The following is a 26,258-nucleotide window of genomic DNA, read 5'->3' on the forward strand; positions in this document are numbered from 1 at the left end:
TTTTCCTGGCTCTTACATTGAGGAGGAAAGGAGAAGCAAAACAGGCTTTGCTTCCAGGGACTTAAGAAACAAACAGAACCCACTAGGGAAATGACCCCAGGTCACCATATCAGAGTACCCTGGTCTGCTGAGAACAGGTGCCCAGGTCTCATCTAGCTGCCGGGTGCATTCAATCTCTGCTTAGCACTTCCAGGGAGAGATAGCTCACGGTGTGTGAGACCATCTTCTGCCTTTGTTCATGAGAAGATCCTTGTAGCACTGCTTTTCAGAGCTGTTCTTCTATAGCGTACTTTCTCACGTATCCTAAATCTTTGGAAATTGATGTCCCTCTTCTAATCCCTCCCAGTTCACGTCCACCCAGGTGTGTTCATTCTGCCTCCTTGTTTTTCCTAACTTCACCTGGAAATCCTAGTTGTGTTCAGAAATCATGAGTATTGATCAGCCCAGAAATACTATAATTATACTAACTATATCATGATGTTAAATCAACAAATTTCTTTTTTATGTAATATGCTTCCTTTAGGTAGGTGAAGTAGAAGAATACCTTGAAAAATATTTTAGAAATAAAAATGTCAGGGCTAGCCAGACAGTGGTGGCACATGCCTTTTTTTTTTTTTTTTTTTTTTTTTTTTTTTTTTTTTTTTTTTTTGGTTTTTGAGACAGGATTTCTCTGTATAGTCCTGGCTGTCCTGGAACTCACTCTGGAGACCAGGCTGGCCTCGAACTCAGAGATCCGCCTGCCTCTGCCTCCCAAGTGCTGAGACTAAAGGCATGCACCGCCCTGGTTGTCCCAGCACTTGGGAGGCAGAGGCAGGCGGATCTCTGAGTTCGAGGCCAGCCTGGTCTCCAGAGTGAGTTCCAGGACAGCCAGGACTATACAGAGAAATCCTGTCTCAAAAACCAAAAAAAAAAAAAAAAAAAAAAAAAAAAAAAAAAAAAAAAAAAAGTCAGGGCTAAGATTAGCATCTCTGTCATGTATATAATCTATACAGATACATAAAGTGGTCTATTGACATTGGAAATGCCAAGTGGAAATGATTTCAGTCCATCATCCTTGCCCCATAGGCAAAAGACAAGAATAGGAGTTCACATACAAAGAACTGAGGGCTAGGACTGTTTTAGATGTTCACCTTAACAGAAGTTCTAATTCATATCCAAACAATACAATGGCTGTCTCACACACTTGACAGACCACAGTGCTGTGTGACTGTTGTCTTGTAATGCAGTTTGTTTGTGTGTGTACACTGAGGCAGAAGACCGAGCTTTGCACTTGGAATACCACACTGGGGAGGCAGAGGCAGGCCAATCCCTGGGCTATGCTGGACAGCCAGCCTAGCCTACTTGTTCAGTTTTAAGCCAATGAGAGAGAGACCCTGGCAGATGGTGCCTGAGGAATGTTCTCTTATTTTCACATGTACAGGAACACAAGTGCCTGAGTATACACAGAGATACATGCACACACTGACAAAGACGAAAGAGATTCAGATCTTTGGGCCTGCTGTTCTAGCTTGCTTAGAGGGAAATATGTTACTGTCCTGCAGTACCGTTAAACAGTGGGTAACCTGGAAAAATGGAGTTAGAAAGAAGAGCAGCTGCTGGAGAGAGTTAGGGATAGGATAGAGTGGCCACAGACATACCAACCACGTGGAAGGGTAAAAATTAGACAGGAGACTTTACTGCTCAGCCATCTTGGTTCTTTAATAATAAATCCTTTGTTCTCCCAACAGGTATATTACCTGGGGCAAAAACCACTCCCCCCTAAAATACGTCAGTGTAACAGTCCAATCAGTGACTTCCTTGTTACTCTGTGGGGGTGGAGCTTTTGAATGTAACTGGAACCAGGTTTCGCTCCACAGGTGGGCAGCCGCAGCCCTGGGGCCCATGGCACTGTTTTGCTTTCGATACTGTCCGGGCTGTGGGGAGGGAGTCCACAGAAATATATGTCTAGAGTTGTTCATAATGATGCTTGCAGTGGTGGTCAATCTTTTGGTGTGTGTGTTTTATAAATGGTAGAGTACTCATATCCTTTGGCTCACCTGAGTATAATTATTTGTTTTAAAAACAAGTATACAAAAGGGAAGGAAGCTTCAGTGGTTTCCCCAGGATCGTGCTGATTGAAATGGCATAGTCAGAGATTTCAGTCCATCGTCCTTGCTCCATTGATTCTGGACCTGTGGTGAGACAGAACACCAAGGCTGCAGGATCATGTGACAGAGGTTGCTCACTTCTTGGTAGACTGGAAGCGCAGAGAAACAAAGGGACTGGGGACCAAGTCTAACCTTCAAAGGCATGCTCCCAGTGACCTCCTTCTTCCACCTGCCCTCTCACCTCCTAAAGTCTCTTAGTACTTCTCAAAATAGTGCTAGTGGTGTCTTAGAGTTTTACTGCTGTGAACAGACACCATGGCCAAGGCCAACTCTTATAAGGGACAACATTTAATTGGGGCTGGCTTACAGGTTCTGAAGTTCAGCCCATTATCCAGGTGGGAGCATGGCAGCATCCAGGCAGGCATGGTGCAGGAGGAGCTGAGAGTTCTACGTCTTCATCTGAAGGCTGCTAGTGGAAGACTAACTTCAGGCAACTAAGACTAGGGTATTAAAGCCCACGCAGATAGTGACACACCTATTCAAACAAGGCCACACCTCCTAATCGTGCCTCTCCCTGGCCCATGCATACACAGACAATCACAAGTGGCTAAGAAGTCCTCAATATGTGCCTGTTAAAGACATTTTATACTCAAACTGTAGTACTGGATAAGGCAAAGATCTTTTTTTTTTTTTTTCAAATCAACCAAGGCAAGAAAAATGATGCTCCTATTTTCCTAGTCTTCACCATTTGGCTTGCCAACACATTGACCAAAGCAGCTACTGGTTACTAAATGGAGTTGGTTGTAAGCAGAACTGTTTGGAAAGTGTCACAAATGAACCCCCTTAAGGTTGGCTAGAGCTCTGCACAAAGTGACTTCCTGTTTGGGTCAGTGAATTGGTGACCTTTGCCCTGGCTTGTAATTCAGAATCCCAAACCGTAACAAGGACTTACTTTGTCCTGGGTAGGAGATCACTATTAGAGAGAACAACAAGCCACAAAGAATGGATGGGCATAAACTTCTGCACATATAGGTGACATGTGGTTGACCCGATGCTTTTTGAGTTCTGCAGATGCAGTAGCTACAGAAGACACGTTAAAGAGCAAGGAGAAGTACTTTTCGCAAAATGTTCTTTCATAGATAGTATTAGAAGGTGGCAGCCTGATTGAATCAAATAAAACTGAGAGCCTAGGCTAGGCCCTCATAATATTATACACTACGGTGCATAGCAGCTGCCTGGTTTACAAATTTGGAGTATTTCTTTGAGAAGAAGCCACAGAAAGGAGAATAAATCAAGTAATGGAAACAGGTAAAGCTGAGCCTGGTGGCCAGAAGGGCTAAGGCTTCCTTCTAGCCATTTCTGGCCTAAACTTGTGCTGGTACAAGCTCCCTTCTCAAAGATATTGTAACAGTCCCAGGCATATCCGGAGAACATAACTAAGAGGTGGAAAAGTCTTTCTCACCCCCCACCCCTGCTGTGTTACAGATTGGACTCAGGGCTCCTCTGTGCTAATATGCACATGCTCTTCTGCTGAGCTATCCCTAAGAAGTCTTAATTCTAGATGTCACATATTTTGGAAATGGGTGTTGGTAGGGCCATCTGTGTCCTGTAGTCCTCGTTGGTGTTCATAGGCCTTGTCTTGTCATCCTAGTGGCTGCTAGGGTGTGTGTGTGTGTGTGTGTGTGTGTGTGTGTGTGTGTGTGTGTTGTGGGCAGAGGAGCTTTGCTTGTGACTTTGCAAAGGGGCTTGGAAACAAACCTCTGTGAAAAGGAAAGTAAACTCTTAGAAGGAGAGAAAAAATCTGATAGCTAAAGTGTGAGCCACAAAGACGGAGCATCTTCTCTACCCTCTTCTGCCTTCATGGTTGGCCACGCCACCTGTTTCCTTTCATGAGTGTAGGCATGCTTCACACCAAGGCTCTAAGGGCTTCAACAGTGAACTTTGTTCTGACATCCACAGTAGTAAGTGGAAGCTGACTTCGTAATAGTTCTAAATGCAACATTTATGTCTAAGTTGGCTCTGATGGGAGCTTCCCACTAGAGGACAGAGCACAGGTAGTCTCCACCACTCAGAACCTCTGTGTCTTTGCTTCTGGAAAGGGAGGACTGGACTCGGCCATTATTTCCCAAAAGATAAAGTCATGCAACTTGTGATAGCTCAAATGATGCAGAAATTAGAACCAAAGTAATGCAAGTCCCTTTTTCTCTCCAGTTATCTTCCCAAGGTTCTGATTAAGTCGAGTCACTTTGGACCTAGAATGTCTGTCTTCCCTATCACTTGCAATTTCCTCCTTTAACAAAGTATAAAAATCAGCCTTGACCTGGGCAGTGGTGGCACACACCTATAATCCCAGCACTTGGGAGGCAGAGGCAGGCAGGTCTCTGAGTTCGAGGCCAGCCTGGTCTACAGAGTGAGTGAGTACCAGGACAGCCAGAGCTATATAGAGAAACCCTGTCTCAAAAAACAAAAAACAAAAAACAAAACAAAACAAAACAAAAATCAGCCTTGGAAGCTTCAGGGAAGGGCTAGGAGGTAGGAGTGTATGTGTACATTATAGAAAAAGATATTTAAAAGTCTGCCTCTGGACGCGCGCGTGCGCGCGCGCGCGCGCACACACACACACACACGCACACACACACACACACACATGCACACACACTCCATTGCCTGTCTTCAGCTCCCCCAGTACTGAGGTTATAGGCATGTGCTGCCACAGGCAGCTTTTTACATGGGTGCTGGAGAGCAGGCCTTATGTGACTTCTTTCATTGAAGGGGGTTGATACTTTGTTTTTACAGTAAGTTTACCAAAGTAACAAATTAGCAGTTTATGGATGCAGTAAGCTTGGGTGATCCACACATATGGAATATGTTGTCATGGTGGTCCCCAGTAGTTGGAAACTGTAAGAGGCATTCTCTGAAGGTACCTTGATGATTGGAATAATATAACAAGGTCTCAGGTTTGAACACAGAATATGTTCAGATATTAAGACTGAAGTAGATAAAAAGTAGTTTTAATGTATCATAGAAAATCCTGCTCTCCATGATAATCAAGTTTTCTTTTCAAAAAAAGAATTTTTTTTCTAACAATACAAATAAAACTTTCCTGAATAAAGCTTTATGCTTCAGAAATGTTCCAGATTTTCAAAGGAACTCATTTAACCCATTTCCCTTTTCTCTGCCTTCTTCCCTGTGCGCAAGACTGGGTAAGATGTATATACACTTAAGTGTGTCAGAAAGTAGGAGTGAGTTAAGAACTAGGATTTGAAGTTGGGCTGAACTCTGGGGCTCCTGTGAGTTGAAAAGACCTTTGGCTGGACTTGTCCTCTTAAATAATGCTTGCCTCACCGTAAAGTAGGATTTCAAAAACAAAAACCCAAACCAAACCAAACCAAAAAAATCCCACAGGTCTTCAGTTCCTTAGCGGCCACAAGAAGCTTCTGTTTTGAGTGGAGGTCTGTGAGTAGGAGCTAGGGTGGCCATTCTATGAAACGAACTTACTCATTCCTTCATAGGCAATACCAAGTTGGCTTCCCAAATGGTCCAAATGAAATTATTGTTGTTGCTGTTGATACCAAGTCAGTCTCCCAAATGGTTCAAATGGAATTATTATTTTTCTTGTTGATGTTGATGTTATTATTATTTTTTTTAATAAAAGATATTCCTGGCACACTGACAAGCCTCACATCTTTCCTTGCAGGTAGGCTAAAAATATCTGGTGTGATTTTATAGTTCCTAGTGTGATTTTTAAACAGAAGATGGTGTACGAATCTGAGGAGAGACACATCCTGGCCATTGAGGCAGCTCCCCACTGGCATGCATCATCCTAGACTTCGCCAGGGCTGACCACAGACAAAGGGAAACAGATGAGGGTGGATTTGATTGTGAGTTCTTCATGCAGAATTCCAGCAGGACACCTTAATTACAAAAGGGTCCTTTGTTAGAATAGTAGGGGAAACTCCGTAGTGTGGTGACTACATTGGTAAAGAATTGAATAACTAAAAATATGACCTCTAGTGTTCTTTAGCTGTCAATGAACAAGTACTGAGACCTGACTGTGTCTATTGTTTCTCCCCACATTTAGAAAGGAAAAAAAGCATGCTTTCTGTCTGAGTGTAACCAAATCACTAGGGAAACTAACATATTGATAATAATGATTGTCAGTCTGTGATGGCGGTGCTCAGTGAGGAACTTGGAAGCCTGTGAATGTGTTGAAAAGTAGTCCAGTGAGACTACTGATGCTAGATGCTATCTATTCCAGGTCTACCCATAGAGGGTCATGTCCTGTCTGCTGGAGGCACATGAGTATGCCACCTCACAGCTGTCTATCGTGCTGGACCCAGGTGTGACAAGGCTAGAAAGTAGCAGGCTCAGCTTCCCCTCTTTTCATTCCTGCCTCAGACTTCACCTCTCTTCTGCCTGCAAAGTCAGCTTTCCATCCAGGTCCAACCTGGCTTAGGAAACTAGAAGAATCCAGGCCTTGTAGACAGGGAGTGGCCTCGGGCTAGGCGATCCTGGGCAAATTCTAAAGCCTTCTTTGCTTGCTCTGTGAAATGGATAAGTGGCATTGACTCAAGGCATTGATGGACAGAAAGCCTTGGAGACAGACTGGCAGGATACTGCCCTGTGTGTGCCTTGCTGTTGTTATAAGAGGAAATGATGTGCCTTGGGAAGTCAGGGTGGGGGTGGCAGGAAAGGCTTTCAAGTCAGGTAGATCTGAATGCCAGCTCTGCTCATTAATTACTTGGTAAAACTTGGAGCAAGTGGTTTCCTTTCCCTGGACACCTGCTTCCTCTTCTATAAAATAGGGTCCTGGCATTGCTGCCCGAGGTAGACGAGAGAGTACGTGCTGGAGTCAGGCAGAGAGCAGCCTTGGCAGCAGGGCCCGCTAAGGCTTGCAGAGCCAGCTACCTAAATGCTGAGGCAGAAGGAAGAAGGACCTGGTCCAGAATGAGTCTTTACTCCATCCACATGTCTTTTGCTACCTGTGTTGGGGCGGTTGGGGGTGGGGATGGGTTCTTTATCCCAGAAATACATACCATATTCTGCAAAACTGCCTTCTCCTAGAAACTTATTGACACCTGTTGCCTCTGACTCCAAGGCTAAACCATCATTTTGTTTGACACCACAATCTGTGACTAGTCTTCCTTCTGTATTTTTAAATCACATTGTCCTTCAGTCTCCTGATTATCTTTTGTAATTGAAATGAGCTAGAATTGAGAGCTAGAACTCCTAGGCCCCTTGCCTTCTTTGTCACTGGGTACCTTCTTTTCCATATTCGCACATGTATGAATTTCAATAGATAATTGAATGCATAAATAATGATGCATCAGGCTTCTTATTAAAGTCTGGGGGCTAGAAAGAATACACAATCATGGTTCAAGGTTGCAAATGTTGAGTTGAGAGAGCCAGTGTTTGCAGTGAGCTTCTGGAAAAAAATCTATTCTTAGTGAACATTAAAAAAAAAAGTCCTGTCTTTAAAAAATATGCTGCACCATGAGAAGTAGCCAAGCAAACAGCATTGTGTTCTGCGTGAGCACGCACACCCATCCTAAGGAATAGCATTTGGAACTATTTATATACTTACTTGAGGGGTGTGGGATGACATAGGAATCTGTTGTACATCACCGCCCTCACTCTTTGCTGAGCAGCCTACTCTCTGCCTTATTTATTCACATACCATTGCTCATTGGGTGACATGGTGTCACCCCAACATGAAGGTTTAAATTAAAAAAATATATGTATATATATATATATACATATATATATACACATATATATACATACATACATACATACACACACATATATCTATGCGTGCACATACATACACACACACACACACACACACACACAAACATGTTTCCAATTCACTGATTCTCATGTGGTTGGTTGGTTGGGTTTTCCATTTAGAGTATCCAGATTTGAGTTTTATCCTGGTCTCTCTTGGGAGCTGAATGTTCTAAAATGTTCCGTATTCCCTGGTTGTTAAGTGTGGGAATGTGCTGCTGAGGACACACGTGGGCCAGCATCTGAAGAGATAAAAAGTGCTGCTTGGGTAGAGCTGGCACATGGCAGAGGCATCGCAAGTATTTTATGTTTCTTTCTGGAAGTCACATCCCTGAAAAGCTTCCTTGCTCAAAAACTAAAGTCAAAGCTAAGAAGCACCCGGACAGCAATAGAGTGTGTCTGCTCTGTCCTGCAGCCCGGTCTCCATCAGATGACCATGCAGGTTTTATCTAGCAGCCAAATGTGATCCCTGCCTTATCTTCAGCCAGACCTGACTGTCAGCTCAGCTCAAGTGAGATGCACATCATCATCCCAGAGTCAGCTAGAACAATCTGTCCTACTCTTTTGGGACACCGAGATGGAGATCTGTGAGCGTGCCTCTTTTCATCCCTGTACTTCTATTTGATTTTCTGGGAAGCTAAGATAATGAATGCTGAGCTTCGGGAGATGGCAGGGGGAGAGAGGCGACGCATGTGAGTCCGTGGTGTCCTTGCTAAAGCAGAAGGCACCATGTCTGTGTGAGAAAAGTTCTACTTTGTACATCTGATGGGTTTAAATGCCCAGCGTACCTATGGTTGCCTAAATCCCAGACAGTCCTGGGGTCTGGTAAGACTGCATACCAGCTCCTGTAGAGCATAATTCAACATAGTGTTAGCGGGGCCTATCTGGTGCAGACCTCAAGACCCGTTTACAGGCTCCCCGCACCCGACTCAGGTTGATGTCTTAGGATTTCACCACTGTTTTTTGTTCTCCAGTGTAGCCTTGAATCCTGCCAAGCCACTCCCAGTTTTCCTGTACCCAGCCAGAGTTTTACTAAACAGATGATAAAGCCACAGAAAGGAGAAGCCAGGAGTGTGGAATGAAAATTTGTGGCCAGAACATGCCAGTGGCATGGCAGTGGAAGGTGAATTGGGAAGCTTTAGGGAACAGCAGTGGGCTAGAGAGCAGACTGGAGGAGAAAGCAGGCTGCCCTTTGCGCTTTGGAGTAGGCTAGTGCTCTGGTCTTATCTGGGAGCTCCCACTGAGGTGGGCCTATAACATACACATTCCACAAAGTCTCACATGCTCCCCCAGACAACTCTAGGAGGGTCATTGTACTTCACAGCCAGCAAACCAAGCCACAGGAGGTTGCGTTATTGGCTCTAGTAGTCTCTGGCCAGAAAGATGGGCTCGTATTTATCCCCAGATACTTTGTAAAGAATTGATACATTCTTTGATCAAACTGACAGGATCTTTGTTACCTTCTGCAGAGGCTTTTGTGAGTCTGTTCCTAAGCTCTGGGGAGCCCGGGCCACAAAATGTCTTAAAAGTTGTCTTGAGACTTGTACACAACAGCTACCTCAACTCTGAAGCAAGGTTGGAAGGCCCAAGGCACGCTTTTCTCCTACCCAGCCCAGAGGGGTGGGAGTGGGAGCCAGGATATCCCTTCCGCAGAGATAAACAAGGACAGAGCTTAGTCCCACCCACACGTTCCCAGAAGTCAGTAGGAAGTAACTGAGGAACTCCAAAGCCACACAGGGCCTTAGGGCCCAGTGGCAGTGATCAGGCTATTAGCCATCTCTTAGGAGCCTCCTGGGTTTCATCCAGCTGGAACTGTCCAGCTGTACCCCATTTTCCAAACCTGGAAATGGGAGTAGCATGCAGGGCACATCACTTAGGTAATATTCCTGCCCAGAGGGCATTGCATCCTTGTATGCCAGGCTGACCTTCCCGAGATTCACAGCCTGGAACACAGCCCTGCCAGCAGGCCTCCCTCCGGTCTTGTTAGAAGGTCTGACTCCTGAAGTGACACACAACTCTAAGATTCTGGTCCTGTCTGCTTCAGTAGAGTATAGAAAGGTGCCGCGTGAAGTTGGGCAGGCAGATGTGCAGCCAGAGACCACAGAGAGACCTAAATATTTGGCTTCCTCTTTCTCTGAAGGTCTGTAGAACCATGTCTGGGCATGACCAAGATGAGCTTCAGGCGATAGGGGCTGGCGCTGGCTGAAAGGAGCTTACAGGGGTGTGGGTGTGTGTTTCTCCTTCTGCCTAGGGTTAAGTAATAGTAACATCCTGTGCAAGAGAATTTGAATGTGGTTTTCAGCTAAACTCCAATATTTTAGGGCTATTTATTAGATGTGTTTAATCTCGGGCCAATTTAGCCAGTAGCAGACTAATAAAATAACAAATGTGGGCTTGCTGCCAGGACAAATGTTGACTTACCCTTCTAATGTTGACTAAAATGAATAGCTTTGAAAGTAATTGAGTAGGGAGACCTTAGCCAGAGCTACAGTCTGAAACAGTGGCTCTGTTTCATTTTACTGGCACTCCTGAGAGATTGTGTGCATAACCTGGGCTGCTGCCTGCCCCAGCTCTCTGAGGGGCCCATATTTTACTGAGTTATTTTCCGAAGTTCTTTTTTTTTTAAACCCCTCCCCACCTCAAACCCATAAACCTTCATTCAGCAAAAATGAACCCCCTCATAGCAGGCAAGTAGGAGTCTACAGTTTTCTAAAATGGGGCCCAAACTTCAATGAAAATGAGAAACAAGGCAATAATTTAAGCTTGGCATGGGGGCATCTGCCCCTAGTGGAGTGTAGTAGTATAGAGGCTAATGAAGGAACACCTTTGTTTGAAGCCAGGCGATATAGTGAAACCCTTTCTCAAAAATAGTAATTTTAATAATTTGTTGAAATTCTTCCTTCAGAAACAAAAGAGCATGCCCTGGACATTTACCACCTTGTGATTTGCTATGGAATGAATTGTTTCTCTAGAGTACACTAAGAATCACCCCTCCTCACCAGCCTCAGCCAGTGTGTCTTCATTTCGCCATTGTTGAGATTAATCAAACTTGAGAGGGCTGCAATTACTTTGCCAGTGTTGTCGTAACAAATGAGTTCATTTCTGTTCTTATTGTTTTGTTTTGTTTGTTCTGTTATACTGTATGGGAAGCTGTTTGGGACTGGGACTCAGATCATGTCTGAGTTCAGCCGGCTATCTTGATATCTCTCTGTTCACCCAAGGCTCTCCTAAAAGCAGATGCCTTGAAGACCGATGCTCGCTTAGGAACTATAGTTGCCCGTGGACCTTTGGGACGCTCTGGCTCAGGCAAATCACACGAAACACAGAGAACAAATGTCCAGTCTTCAGTCTTAGCAACCTCATGCTATGTTTTAGTATAGTTTTTGTTTGGTTGGTTTGGGAGTATTGAATCTAGGACCTCGTGCATGTTGAAGGCAGCAGGCTCCACCACTGAGATACACCTCAAGCCCCTGTATGTCCTGTTTTATGGCTCAGAGTCATCAGTTCAGCTTCTTGGTCATCTACTCTTGAATGTTGCCAGGACCCAAGGTAGGAGTACTCTTCTGCATCTTTGCCCAGCTGTGTGGCAGGCTTCGTGGAGTATGTGCATGAGCCTGAACTAATGTAGTGTGCTCCCTGGATAGTATTTCTCCTGGCTCTCCTTGTTCTCCCATTAGCAAAAACAAAACAAGCAAACCCTAGATTCTCAGTTTTTTTTTTTTTTTTTTTTTTTTTTTTTTTTGTTCTCCTCTGAAAGAAGGAAATCACAGTGTTTTCCTCCTAGTACCTGATGTGAAAGAAAGAATTGAGCCATTTCTTAAATGGGAAATGCCGTCTCCCTGTGTGCCCAGTTTGAGGCAGGACGTCAGACTTGCAGCTAGCACAAACAAGGGCATGGTCCTCTGTGTGGAGATGAACTAATCCACAGCTACCAGGGAGCCTTTCTGGTGCCCTTTCTGAGGTTTTGTCCCCAAAGCCTAGAATCTCTTTTTGAAATCGTGGATCAACATCTGTAAAGGAAAAATTAGGATTCTGAGCAGAGTTTGAAGAGCATTTGCTCATCTTATGGGTTCAAAACTGGTTATTCTGAAACTTGTGCCACTTGCTTAATCAATGAAGCCAGGTTTCCGCTGGAATTTGGGCTTCATTATTTGCCTTTCATCTTCTGGTGACAGATGACACCCATCTAATTAACGATGTGCCAAGGGAAAGAGAGCAGGGAAAAGAATAATAGTGGAAATTTTGGAATTAAGAGCAATCATTTCATCATTGTCCTTTTGTTTCCAACAAAGGAAGGTAGAGTCAGCCACCAGCTCTTAAGGAGCCATCTTCTCTTGTCTTCCAGCCTCACTCCTCTGATGCTCAAACCATTCTGAAAAGGCCTCCCTTTGCCACCCATGTATCCTGTCGCCCTGCCTTGCATGCTGACCCCCCCCTCACCTGCCCCTTCCCTTCCAGCTGCAGCTGGCATTGGCTCTTGGGACTCTGTCAGGCTCCACCTCTGGGTTTCCCTTTGCAGCTGGAAGACATTCCTGGAAAGGTGATACCTATACACTTCAGTGAAGCTCCCTTTGCATTTACTAGGTGAACAATCAACCCCTCCAGCAAAAGTACCAATTATGAACTGTCCCAGCAGGGACATCCACAGACACCCTCCTTCCTAGCTCCTGTGGCGAAGGCCAGCAAGGGACAGAAGCACCTGTGTATGGTGGCTCCCAGTAGCTGATACCAAGCTGTCCTCCGAGCCTGCCCAGGACTGCTCGCCTGACTTCTGCTTTCTGTAGTTTACTTGGAATTCAGAGGAATCATTGGCGTTGTCTAGCTTTGCGGATGCACAAGTCCAGTCTTCACCTCTCTCATTTTATATCCGTTTCTGTGTGTTTCTAAACCTTCCGTTCATATAAGGACACCTGTGACTGGAGTCTAACTAGCTTGATCTCACTTTTTAAATTCATTTACAAAGATCTTAGTTCTCAATAAGGTTACATTCACAGACACTGGGTTTAGAGCTTGTATATTTTTATAGAGAGCTGGGCTGAAAACTTGTCTCAATACTTTTTGGGGGAGTTACCATAACCACATGTCCAAGCTGACATCACCAGTTATCACACCTAACAATATCACATCCCCTTTGATATAATGTGCTTTAAAAAAAAAAAGAAGAAGAAGAAGAAGAAAAAAGTAGACTCTTTTTTGATGAGATCTCACCAGAATACAAATAGCAAACTCCCTAAACCTCATTGGGAGGGAACATCACACCAGTCTATCCTGAGAGACATTCTGTATATGAGGACCAGTGGTCCTCCAGCTTATCTATCAGCTAGAGAACTACAGTATTTTGCTGTAAGATAACGAGAGCACTTTTTGTGAGGGGACTGTCACTGACTGAGGGAACTATGACAGATAAGGCAGTGAAATATAATGTGGCATTTCAAATTGGATCCTAGTGGGAAATGTGGTAAAGTCCCAGGGATTCCCCTAACATTAAAGGTCACAGTGTTGGGCCAATGCTAGCTTCTCAGTTTTGATAAACATACTCTGGTGGTATAAGGCCTTAGCTTTTGAGGAAGTATGGTAAAAGGTATAGGAAACACTCTATTTTTAAAACTTGTCTGTGAGTCTAAAATTGCATCAGCATCAACTTTTCGAAAAAGAATAGACATATATGGAGTGGTAAGTTCACCATCACATGAAGGCGAAGGAGGAGAGGGGTCATAAAAGATATACCCGTTTGCAAGTCCCATTCCAGCCTCTGGGCATTGAGTACTTGCTAGCCACAGAGCCTGTGCCCCATGTACCATCATTATCTGTGCTGTAGAGTAGCAGAGCAGAGGTGTATTACCTGGTGCATGGGCCACATTGTCCTCTGCTGCCAGAGATATGTGATCTCAAATGGGGGTTAGTGATCCTCGGGCCTCTGTGCACTCTGCAAGATGAGGATAATGATATGAGCTATATACTGAAGATGCCATGATATGATGTAAAGCTCTGAGTCCAGTGCCTGCCACATTCCAAGGCTCCAATAAAAGACAGATGGTTTCACCAGAGTCATTGTGAGGTTCTTCTCCCATTTTCCCCTTGAAGAAATTGTGAGTAACCTGCATAACATGACACAAGAAATAGGAGGGCCAGACTAATAAATGACAGAATGATCTGCAAAATCCAGCTCCTTCACAAGCACTTTGTCCAAAAAGCATTAACACAAGATGGGAGACTATTAGCAGTTCCTGGAAGGGACAGACTATGAAACAGATTGTCCCTGTTCACCAAGGGGGAAAATGGGACTGTTTGAAGTAAAGCTTAGGGTGTTGTAGGGGGGCAGAGGCCGTGCAAGTGTTGGCCAGGGCTGAATGAGAACCACTGACGGGCAAGAAAGGCATTGACATTAGCAGGTGCGGCCTAGAGTCTTGAACGTAAACTGTAAATCCATGTGAACAGTTTGGGGCTCTAAGAAGAGGGTGGTAGAGTCAAGATGATTGCAGAGTAATGAGCATTACACTGATTTGATTGGCAGGAGCACCGAAGAGTAGGGGCCTGGGAGGCTTTAGCTTCCTCCTTCCTAGAAGAGTGGAAATGAAAAGAGAAGTTTGAGTTGAGAGGGAGCCTTGGGTAAAGCAAAGCATGCTTTCAAATCAAAACAAATATGGCAGGGTCTAAGGACTCCTGTCCGGAGACAGTCTGGTCCTCAAGGCATCCCTTTTTTTTGAGCCCTTCTAAAGTAAATCAGTTGGCCTCCCCTGGATCATTTTATGAAGTTTAGTGGTTCGGAGATTGTGTGTAAAAGCATTAATAAAAGCCAAAGCAACAACAACAACAACAACAACAAAACAACAGAACTCTAGTAATAGAAAAGCGTTCAGGGAGCCTGGCTCTAGATGGGTGCCTCCCCAGCCTTGACTTCAATGTCATGACATGGCTCTCCTGGCTTCCATTTTTCTAGTAGTCCACATCCTAGTTGAGAGTTCTTATGCTCAGCGGGGGATTTTTTTCTGCCTATTTCTTCTGTTCTGGTCCACCTCCATCACAGGGTTCCACTAATGAACTCGGGGACTCATCTTTCCCCCTTCTGCATCCGATGATACATTTTCAGAACAATTTTCTGTCCATTATAAATAATACTTTTTTTTTTTAAGATAATTTTGTTCTGTGCCACCTGTAAGATTGCAGCTGAGTCTGTTCTTTGGACAGTTGTTGACCTGTGGTGCCTTCTGTTTTCTTTATCTCTCTCCCCTCTACCTCATTTCATTGTGATGTGGATCCAAGGAATTGTGTCGGTTAAAGGGGCCTTTATTCATACATCAGAGGAAGTTGATATTAGGTTGGATGGATTTATTTAGGAAGTAAAATGTAGTGGAACAGGGATCAGTCCCGCAGAAATGAAACTAACCATGTACCCTGCATGCCCAGCTCTGGGGAAAGTACCATGCCGGAGGGTGTCATCTTGAGGTTTGTCACTTAGAGAAGCTGAGCTGAAGTTGAAGACCACTGAGAAGCTATGTGACTAGACAGCAGCCAGCAGCCAGATCTGGCACACTTCCTGTGAGGCTCAAGTTAAAAATAATGTTTTTAATAGTTGAAAAATAGTATTTATTTGACATGAAAATTATGACATTTGAATTTATGTGTTCATCAATGAAAGGTTTAATGGTCCATGCCCACATTGGTTAACTTACGTATTATTTATGTCTGAAGATGAGCAGATGCATTTGTTAGAGGCTGAGTGTTGTAGAGAGTCTAAAATCCTTACTTTCTGCTCTTTTACCGAAAAAGTTAGCCAGCCTTCAGGCAGGACATGGCTCGGAGGTCACCCTGCTTCAAATTATAGTGCCTTCCTCTATTTTTTTTTCTATCCAGCTGAATCATTTTAAGCAAGTCAATCAGTTGAGACCTCAGTTTCTTCATTTTTCAAATGGGTATGGTAGGAGTTAACTTAAAAACATATTGAGATAAATAAACTAGTGAATTTTATATGTTGACCTCTGAAATAAGAACCTGTAGCCAAGCCAGATATAGTGTCACACACCTTTAATCCCAGTCTTTGGGAGGCAAATATAGTCTTTGTGAGTTCAAGGCCAGACTAGTCTACATACTGAGTCCCAGGTCACCCAGAGCTACATAATAAGACCCTGTCTTGAAAAAAGCCAACAAAAAAAGAACCTGTAACCAATATTGACATGTTATCACTTACTTATGCAAATCAGTTAGTTTTTAACAGGAGGATGGTGAAAGCCACTTTCAAGTGTTAGAGGGTGGACCAGGGGTGACTCTTAATACCCACAGATGGAGCCACGCAAAGGCTCCCTGTTGCATCCAGATGTCTGAAAGTTGTTATTGGTTGATCTGTTTGTGTATGTGACCCTATCAGCTCATGGGCAAAGGCATCCCCTGGCATGCACAGTTCTCACCTCTGCCTGACTCCTGGCCAGAAGCAGGGTCCTTGCCCATGCTGAGGGCTGCATTCTCTGCACTCCTGCGGAGTGGTGGGGGCTCAGTAAAGGCAGCTGTAGACATGACACATGCTCTTCCTTTTGCACCCAGCCCCGTTCTGTCTGCAACGCGAAATGCAGAGACAATGAAGGTTTCCCTGCAGTCTGTTTTGGTGAAACCATTTGAAGAGAGCAAAAGGAGAAACCGTGCTACGTTGTATTGATGTCGTAGGCAGCTTTGTACATGATCCAGTCTGCTTTGCTGTTTATCTCTGGGGAGGAATAATGAGGAGATGGGAAAGTCACTGCGCCTCCCTAGAAAAGGGATATAAAAAACACACTAAGAAAACCTTGTGTTAAAAATATAATCACACCGAGGGTTGTGTTCTGTTTGGTTTGCAGTTATCTCGTGAGATTCTTTAAACTGCTGAGTAAATTCCTTTATGTAAATATATGACCTCTGTGGCCATCTTCATTATCTTTCCTCCTCTCCCCTCCCCCTTCTTTTACTTCTTTTTTCCTTCTTTCCTATGAATAGGAAAAAATTTGTAAAAGTCAAGGCTAATTCATGATAGAAATTCGCATCAAATTTGATTATAAGCAGGACTTTTTCTACTTGATAAAGGTTCTCTTTTTTCATGTTCTCATCAAGTACAATAAATATAAAATGAATCTTTAAAAAAAAAAAAAAAACCACTTTGGCGAGTAGGGGAGTTGGAGAGCAAGCTCAGCAGTTAACAGTACTTGCCACTATTGCAGAGACCCAGGTTTGGTCTCAACATCCACATTGCAGCTCACAACTGTCTGTAACTCCAGTTCAATCCAAGGGATCTGACGTCTGACACCTTCTTCTGACCTCCAAGGGCACCAGGCACACTCATGACACATACTTGTATGATGTAGGCAAATATTTATATACATTAAAAAGATTTTACATAAGTAGATATTTCATATATATGTATATACATATATTTATTTTTTAAACACTTTGCAACCTGATCCTGGTGATACGGTCATACCACCACTGAGAATTAATGGCAAGAAGATCAGGAATTGGAGATCAGCCTCCACCACATAGTTCTAGGCTGGCCTGGACTGTGCAAACACTCACACCAACAGCAACATCAACAGAATCAGTTTGGATTCAGCAGTTAGACTGGTGTACCTGATATCTTGACTTGTAATAAATACTCTACAAGCAATTCTAGTTAGTGTAACAGAACAATAAAGCCTAGAAAAGACTAAACAGAACCATTGTATTAAAACTGACCACCTCCTCCCCCCACCCTTTAAAGGGTCTTTAGTGATGTGCCTTTCCTGCCTGTCTCTCAGGTCACCTGGCAGTATTGCTACTGTGTGCCTGCCCTGAAACAGTACCTTTTGTGCCTGGGTACAGCACTGACCTTGCCCAACCTCTAGTAGTAGTGCTGTGTTAGACCAGGCAGGATCTCTGCATGTTAAGTTCTGTCATCTTCCAGTGACAAACCTTGAAAACACCTTCCGTATTGCATTTGCTAGTTAGTTCTCTGTAATGCTATTTACTTAGAATCTTAGAAATATTTTCTCGGAGGGCTCTTTAGACAATAGTAAGATATAGCTGAGACAGACTTGAATAAATGGAAAAGAACAATTAAATTAGGCCAAGAATTGCTTTAAATTTCTTATTCTCACAGAAGCCTCGGGATAGCAACATAATTCATACTTCGCTTGTGTGGTCAGACATAAGGTCTCCCGGCTTAGATCCTATTCTGGAGTTTACACCTGCCTGCATTGCCTGCACTAAATCACAGCAGGGTGGCTTCTGGTTCATTCCTCTTGCTTAGCAATGTTAGATCACCAGAGAGCAACCTGCTGTTAACTCGCTTAGGGGTCATGCCTCGGAGAAGGAGTTCTAAATAGGATTCCACTTATTATCAGTGTGCTGGGCTACTGTTGCATTGACTATGTATCCTATAGCTATATTAGAGTGTAGATAACACATCGGAGTGGGCCATTTAAATGGAGCAGCAAAGTCAGTCCAACCTCAGAACACATGACACAGGGCTAGATCCTCCTGAAGCCTGCCAAGTGCGCAGCATTCCCTGCCCTGCTTTAAAGCAAGACAACCCAGCTGCTGCTCACTCTTCAGCCTCCCCATTCTGATACAGCTTTAACTTTGGGAATAAGACTCAGCTTCTCTGGGCTCTGAGGTGCATGCAGGATTACCGGAGACCAAGTTCTTTCCTCTGGGATTTTTCTCTTGTGCTGCAATGCGGTTTACGCCACCGAAGGGAGCAAGATTTCAACCTGGCATTTCTAGACTAAAGCAGAAACCATTTGGAGAAATTCAGGGGATGCTTAAGAGACTGTGTGTGCACACATGGGTGTACACAGCATGCTGAGGATGCAGATACGATGTAAAAAGGGAGAATCTTAAAATCATCCTCTGGGCACAGATGCTCAGGAGCCTGGGCAGGGAGCACCCTGAAGGACATCTTCACCTGGAAGCAGATGGCTTTTGGACTTTTCTCTTCAGCACTTTGTCCTTTGTAGTGGCAGTCTTCATTTTAGGAGATTTGTCTGCTGCATTTTAAAACCCAGCCTTCCTAGTGCTCCTAGTACTGCCTACTATCTGCTCAGCGCATCTCACTGAGAAGCCAGAGAGGTCCCTTGTTGCTGGATCTATTCTGTCTTAGAAAAGCAACTGACTGCTTTGCAAACCACACAGCTTACTCCATGGAACTGTTTTGAACTTCTTTAAGTTTAATTTTTTTTTTCCTACTTAAAATGTCAACAACGTTGATAGTCTCAAGAGAGGGCTTCTGATATCTGAGGCTAGCAAGGGCGACATGAAAACTTCCCGGCTGAATTCCAGATTCATAAAGGATTTCCTCAAGCATCTGCTGTGTTTAGAATGGTCTGCAGGAACCCCTTGAAGAATTAGAAATTCGTGGTCAAACTTTGAGAGCAATGGCTGAAAAGGAAAGATGAACACCTTGGGGTAGGGATCTGGTGAGCTGCCTTAGGAAATGATTGACTTCTGCTACAACTGGCTGACTTGGCATTTTCCATCACACTTTGAGGTCTTCATGTGCTGTCCAGCATCTACTGCAGGTCAGATGGAGCATAGGAAAGCAAGGGTAACTGTCCTCTTTGTCTCGTAAAATGTTTATCCTCCCCCCCCCCCAGCCTGTTTTTATTTGTATCATTCTTGTTAACGTTCATTGGAATAAGGAGTTCCTCTCTCCCCTGTCAGCCAGCTCCAGCTCTGGAGTAACTTAACAGATTTGCAATCGATGTTTTCTGTGGAGGTGACTTTGAAAATGTGTGGCTATAAATAGTATGGAAACCAAAAACCCATGATACAGATTTCTCCCTGTACATTTCCTCTTGCCACTAGGTATTTTGTGAATTTTAATATGTGCCTCTCTGTTATTATAGGTTTAGAGATGCTTTCTTATCATCCTAGAAATAAAACTTCTTAAAAAATATTTGGAGCTGGTCAGATGTCCCAGCAGGCTCGCCACCAGGACTGACAGCCTGAGTCTGATCCCTGGAACCCATATGGTAGAAGGAGAGGAACTAACTACAGAAAGTTGTCCCCTGATTCTCTCCCCCTATACACACAGACACACGGATGCTTTTTAAAATAGGTTTTTAAATTTGATGAATTAAAAGCAATCTTTGTAACTTTAGAAAAAAATGAATGGATAAAGCATCTACAAAAATGGCTCTGGCAAGGTGACAGGAAGGATTTTTTAAAAAATGAAACCAGAAGCAACAAGACACTGTCTGGCAAGGTCATTGACTGGGAACTCTCTACAGCAATGGGAAGAAGGGTTCCACTGAAAGCTTTGACTGAAAAGCTGACTGACTGTGGGGGAGGGGATGGGGAAAGGGCGGGATCCCCACCTTTCTGCCACCCCACTGCCTCTGTGTGCATCCTCTGTCTTTTCTCTTTCCTGGCTCCCTAGCCAGATCACCTGTGCAGATCCTGGGGTACTGGTCACGGTCTATAGATCACTCTGCCATCCTGCAATTCTCAGAGCAGGATGGATGTGGTGTTGTGGCAGACATCTTCAAGATTAGCCTTGACACTGTCCTCTTTTTTTTTTTTTCTTTTATGCAGGAACCTAGTAACAAAAGGGTCAAACCCCTTTCCAGAGTCACATCACTAGCAAACCTCATCCCACCTGTGAAGACCACACCGTTAAAGCGCTTCAGCCAAACCTTGCAGGTAAGGGAATGTGGGCTTGGACTTGCAGAGAGCTGTGTTGTGCTTGTGCACCTAGAATCTCTGTTGGTCTCAGGGGGAGCTGAATCACCGTTTGCTAGTTAGTGTAGAAGAGTGTACGGGTGAGGGAGAATACAAGGACTAGAGATGTGTGCACGCCATAACCCTGGGTCAGGTGGTGGTAGCACCACTCCTGATAGTTCATAGTTGTATGTCTAAGTCATGGGTCCTATCTAGAGAGTACCCTTACTGGTTTTGTGCAGCAATATCTCTGGACTCCTGAAATGTCAGCTTGTGAGATGAGCTGGATAGTAGCAGAACCTGGTGGCTTCAACCAGAGTTAGAAAGCTATGGGGTTAGGGAGAGGAGGAAACCTGCCTCCTCTTAGCTCATGGCTCATGAGCTAAGGATACTGCTATCAACTTCAAGTATTTGGGGAGGAAATGAAACAATGGTATTTCTTATATGTGAAAAACACATGGAATTCTAACTTCACTGTCCATAGGAACTTGGTTAGAACACAGCCATGCCTGTTTGTTTACAGAAAGGTTTGTCGGCCTCAGGGTTAGAACAAAATACCCAGTGTACCTTTGTTCTGACTTGAATTGTCCATTGAAGATTGCCAATCCAGGGTAGGTGACTTAACATTTCTAAGTCTCGCTTTTATTCCTCAGAGGTAAATGTATCACAGAGTCACCTTTTGTGGCTTACAAAGAACCACAGCTCCTTTGTAGAATTGTAAATATGTATGAGACAGTAAATTCAAAGAGCCTTTAGTTATTACTAACTATATAGTGGATATTGTTTACAGTAGTAGTTTTTAGTTAACAAGTGTGTGTGTGGTTGTTTTTAAACTCTACTATTATTATTTTTATTTGGAGCGGGACATGTGTAGGCCATGATGCTTATGTAGAGGTCAGAGGACTACTTAGAAAGAATCAGCTCTCCTTCCACCACGCAGACCTCAGGGACTGATCTCTGGTCGTCAGGCTTGGTGGCAAGTGGCATGTCATCAGGCCTACTCTTAATCTCTTCCTGCAACTTGCCTTTTAAAGTGAAGGTTGAGATCCGTTCACAACCTTGAAACCAAATCATAAAAATACTCTTTTAGACTGAACCCCACAAAAGTCATACAACGAGGTCCTCACCCCCAGAATAGCTGAGCAAGTCAGGCATCTGCCACATCTCATTTGTCTTGAATACTTGCACTTAGCAACGCTTTTGTCTTGACCTTGAATATTTAAGAAAATTGTAGACCAGAAAGCTATTGGCAGTTGAAGATTTCTCCTTGATTCTTATCTTCTCAAAGGAAAGGATTTAGTTCAACACAGAGTTTAACAGCAGAAGTTTATGTAGTCAAGCAAAGTAGTCACAGAAGAGAGAGGCTGGAGCTATTGAGCCAAAGACATGCCACATGCTAACCATCAGAACTGGAGAACGCTATGAGGTTCTCCTACACGCCTTTGTACCCCTGCTTCCTTACTGTCTGATGGATGCTCCACAGCCCTGTGGTGTCATCTGTCCCCACTGCTTAACCCCTTTACTTCCAGCCCTTCTGTTAACTCTGTTAACTGTTACTCGTGAGTGGCTCACCACCCAGAGAGCCCTGGATTTGGCTCTGTCTGTCTCAGTCCTTGGGACTATGGGCTCTTGGTTATACTCTGGCCTCTTGGTCGGAAGAACAGAGGAACAAAATAAGATTCTGTGGGGGGAGTCAGCCTGCAGAGCTGGTTGGTGGGAAGGATGTGTTTGCATACTGTGTCCCTCATGGCCAGTGTCTCAGCCCTCTGGACGATTTCACTGCGGGCTTTTCCTGGAAGATTCATTATCACCTGGGTTCTCCTGCACATCTGGTCTTTTGCTGAGTTCTGCTTTTTGAAAAGTCTTTAGACTGTCAACTACATTTGACTCTTTCCTTTCCAGTCTAGACCATGGCTCAAGTTCACTATGAGCTATTTATTTCTTCCCTTGATGATAGGACATTCCCTGATAGCCTCTCTCCCTGTTGTTTCTCCCAGGATGGCCCACCCTGTGCCAGGGAGGTCCCTACTCATTCACCTGTCACTGGGCTCCTCCTGCACTCAGATTGCTTTTCTCAGGGTAGAGTTGCCCTCTGGTAGACTTAGGGCAGTGCTGTGCTTTCTTTGCAAAATGACAGTAACACCTTTGATTAGACTAGCTAGCCAGCTTTCACCTGCAAATGTCTCCTATTCTACAGTTGTTCTCGTAGCTCTGGGTCCCTTGCTAACATCGCCTTGCCTGCCTTGTAAACCTTTGAGTTTGTATTTCTGAGAACACTGTGTTCTCCCCTGTAACCTGATCGCGTACCTTCACCATTTTTCTGTAGACTTCCCAGGCAATCTTTATTCTTTTTTTTCTGGTTCCTAGGGCTCCTGCATAGGAAACACTGCAGAAAACAGCTGATTGTCTTAGAGATTTGCATTGACCTAGAGAACTGGGGAGAGAGAAATTAATTAAGCCATGTCTGAAAACTTAGCAGACTTAGAGACCAAGCAAAGATGAGAGCGTCAGACCCCAGGGAGAACCTGCCATGTGGAAATTGCCTTCTAAAGCTTCAAAGATAGCTTTCTTTTGCTAAATAAGTTTTCTACTGACCTTTCTTGACTGTCATGATAAATCGCTAACCCTAGGCTGTGTGTATGGGACAGAAATAGAAAAGTTATTCATGTTTCTACAGAGAGACACAGAGAACTTGAGCAATGTGTTCTTATTTGAAGGGGCGAGATTAGTGCATAGAAATACATCTCTAAGCTCAGAATTGCACACAGCATGCTCATGTAAGATCTGTGAGAGTGGTGAATGCCATCCTGCACCCGGTTGTCTCCCTGTAGCCCACCTTGGGACATGCAGTGTAAACCTCTTGGCCAGTTGTTTAACAAACTACTTTTCTACTCTTGCCTCCTGACTCCATTGCTCTCCCTAGCAACTAGAAAGGGAAGAGGAACAGGGAGCATGAAGGGGAGGCGCCAGCTTCCAAGGCTGCCCAGGAACCAGTTTCATAAGCCTTCAAGGTTCCTCCATGTCATTTCTGTTGGGGGGAGAAATAAGACAAGAGGAATACTGCTTGTGTGCCCAGGCCTCTGGGACCTCAGCAACCATTCACCTTATGTACCTGTGTGTGTAATTTCTCTTCTATTTCAAAAATCATTTGAGCACAAAGCAAGTTGGCTCATTTGTTTGCCTTCTATTTCTTTGTCTTACTTTTTTTTTTTATAATAATGAAGATTAAACCTAGGGTCTTGGGCACACAAGGCAAGTGCTTCCCCACCAAATGCTTTGTTTTGGTTTTAGTAAATTTTTATTACGTTTTTACTTGGGGGTGGGGTACCCCTGATGTGCTTATAGAGGTCAGAGGAGAGCTTATTCAAGTCATTACACCATGTAGGTCCTGATGATTGAACTCAGGTCATCAAGCTCGGTGCCTTTAGCCACCGAGCCATCTGTTCTGTGTGTGTGTGTCCCTTTTTATTGTTACCAAGACAGGGCCTCGTGGTTAGCCTAAGACTGTCTATGTATCTAGATCATTGTCCTGCCCCTGCCTTCCAAGGACAGGGATTAAAGGCATGTGCCACCATACCTGACCCCTTCCTATTCTTTCTAAATTTGGGAACAGGATCTTTACTGAGTTGCCTAGGGAGGCCTTGAACTCCCTTTGCAACCTAGGCAGTCCTTAAGTTTTTGATTCCCTGTCTCAGCTTCCTGAGTAACTGGGGTACCAAAGCTGTGCTACCAGACCCAGCAAGCATCTTGGTTTTCTGGTACACTACTCTTATTTCCTTGGCTCCTGGCACTTTAGAGACATAAGGATCCTTTTGGATATCCAGTTTCATCTCTAGGTTATGTTCCTTTAATGATAGGCAGTGACTTAGACCCAAACACAAGGCTTCCATCAATACTTAGTGGTTCTCCCTCTGGCTTCCTGTGAGACCATAGTTAGTGGAGGAGGACACAGGGGCACGCCGGGCTGGCAGCCTCTTCCAGAAAGATTAAAAAGCCATTTACAAATGTGAGTGGTCTCCGAGACAACACACTGGCGGGTTTGTTTTCTCTTGCCTCCCGGCACCCATATGGGCTTGGAAAGTTGGGTCTCAGCACAAAGGCAGCATTATGGTATCGACTGCATGGTACTCTGTCAGTTCCTTACCAGAAAGGTTTAGCACAGGGCTGCTGGTAAACTAAAGCACAGATGTCTAGATCCCCCAAGGCCCATAAATTCCCTTTTCAGCACGCCTGAGAGGGAAACCTGGCCCAGCTCTGGAAGGGGCCGGAGTGTGTACCTCTCCTGTGGAACCCAGGGAATACCAGCTCGATTGGACCAACAGCATGCTGAGCTCTGCCTCTCTGTGCACAGCTGCACGTGACTCCTGGACACATTCGAGCCAAGTCCAGCGAGGACAGAGTTCATTTTGCCTTGTGATGTCCCTTCATTGGCTTTGGATAGGAACATCTTTCTTTCTGTTTCTAAAGTGTGTGTTTTTGTGGGAAGGTACAGAAAAAGAGAAAGAAAAACTGAATGTGTTTAGCCTTCTATTCCAAAACAACCCTTTTAACATCGTAACATTTCTCTTCAGAATGACTTTGGATATTAGCGTGTGTATACTTTATATACACCGAGCCTAACTCAAGGTAACAATCTGTCTAGTCACACTTGTGTGAACTGCCCAATTTGAAGTGCAAATGAGTATTCAGTGTTTCTTGGCTTCACATGGGGCACTCCAGCTTTCATTAAAGTTAAGATCTCTGTTTGTTTCCCTTAATAGTTTTAGTTTAGGTCCCCACCCTCACCCCCTGTTTTTGTGTTGCCCAGGCTGGTCTTAAACTTGCTATGTAGCTGAAGAGAACCTTGATCTTTCTGCCTCTAATTCCTCAATGCTAAGATTTCCAGAATGTACCACTACCCCTGGTTAATACAGTCCTGAGAATCGAACCTGGGTCCTCATGCATTCTAGGCAAGCATCCAAACCCCAGGCCTGAGAAAGGAATGAGAAGTCTGGTACCATCTATGTACACCTGAGACATAAGTAGGGAGTTCACATGGGTATATTGACTTAAGGAACCATGTCTGACAACTATGGTGTCTTTTCATAAATTTTTTGTGAATGGAGAAAGTTTTGGGTCCCCGGTTACTTTGCATATATGAAGGTGAGCGTCTGGCAGGTGATGGGACAGCTGAGAAGTACCCAGTGCCACGTGTCAAGAGCTACTCCTCATTCTTGCCTGTCCTTTTTGTAGAGTTATAGGTGTCCTTTATAAACAATCAACTTGTAATTGTCCACAGTGCTGCAGCCCCTGTTCCAAGTGCCTGCCATGCATGGCCTCAAATCACCTTCCCCAGAACTCTGCAGGGTGATCTCAGTGTCATCTATAGGGCAAAGAACCCCAAGCATTTAACCTGGGCCCAGGGTCACACAGTCAGCCAGTGCTGCGAGGAGACCTGGTAGGTGTTCTGAGTACCACTTCTTTTAGGAAAAAAAAAAAGGCAAAAAAAAACCCCAAAACAAAAAACCCCAAACTGGTCACAGTACAGCCAGTGGCTTGCCAGGATCTAAAAATAGCCAGCAGACTTCGGATCTGAAGCATCCTGCACTCAGCTGGCCCTTAGTTTGCTCACCCCAGTGGGAAGAGGCATTATTTCCAGCTGGTAGAATACTTTGTCATGGACATTATCATTTAAGAGTCATTCATGGTGCTGGATTAAGATGTTGGATGACTGCCCTAAGCCAC

General features: G+C 44.3%; 1 protein-coding gene across 9 annotated transcripts in view; it reads left to right on the plus strand.

The window, feature by feature from the left end:
- Window positions 1–26,258, plus strand: part of Arhgef3 (Rho guanine nucleotide exchange factor 3) — a 301,945-nt gene that overhangs the window by 236,341 nt on the left and 39,346 nt on the right. For 8 of the 9 annotated variants that reach the window (XM_031362585.1, XM_031362587.1, XM_031362586.1 and 5 more), the window contains one exon: window positions 20,409–20,516. In XM_031362585.1, coding sequence (XP_031218445.1) covers window positions 20,409–20,516 — 108 coding nt within the window. Of the gene's footprint in view, window positions 1–19,207; window positions 19,420–20,408; window positions 20,517–26,258 lie in introns of those variants that run through there. The other variant, XM_031362593.1, reaches the window with a different exon arrangement.

This window comes from Mastomys coucha, unplaced genomic scaffold (genome assembly GCF_008632895.1).
Source record: "Mastomys coucha isolate ucsf_1 unplaced genomic scaffold, UCSF_Mcou_1 pScaffold9, whole genome shotgun sequence".
In the NCBI taxonomy this organism is placed as follows: Eukaryota; Metazoa; Chordata; class Mammalia; order Rodentia; family Muridae; genus Mastomys; species Mastomys coucha.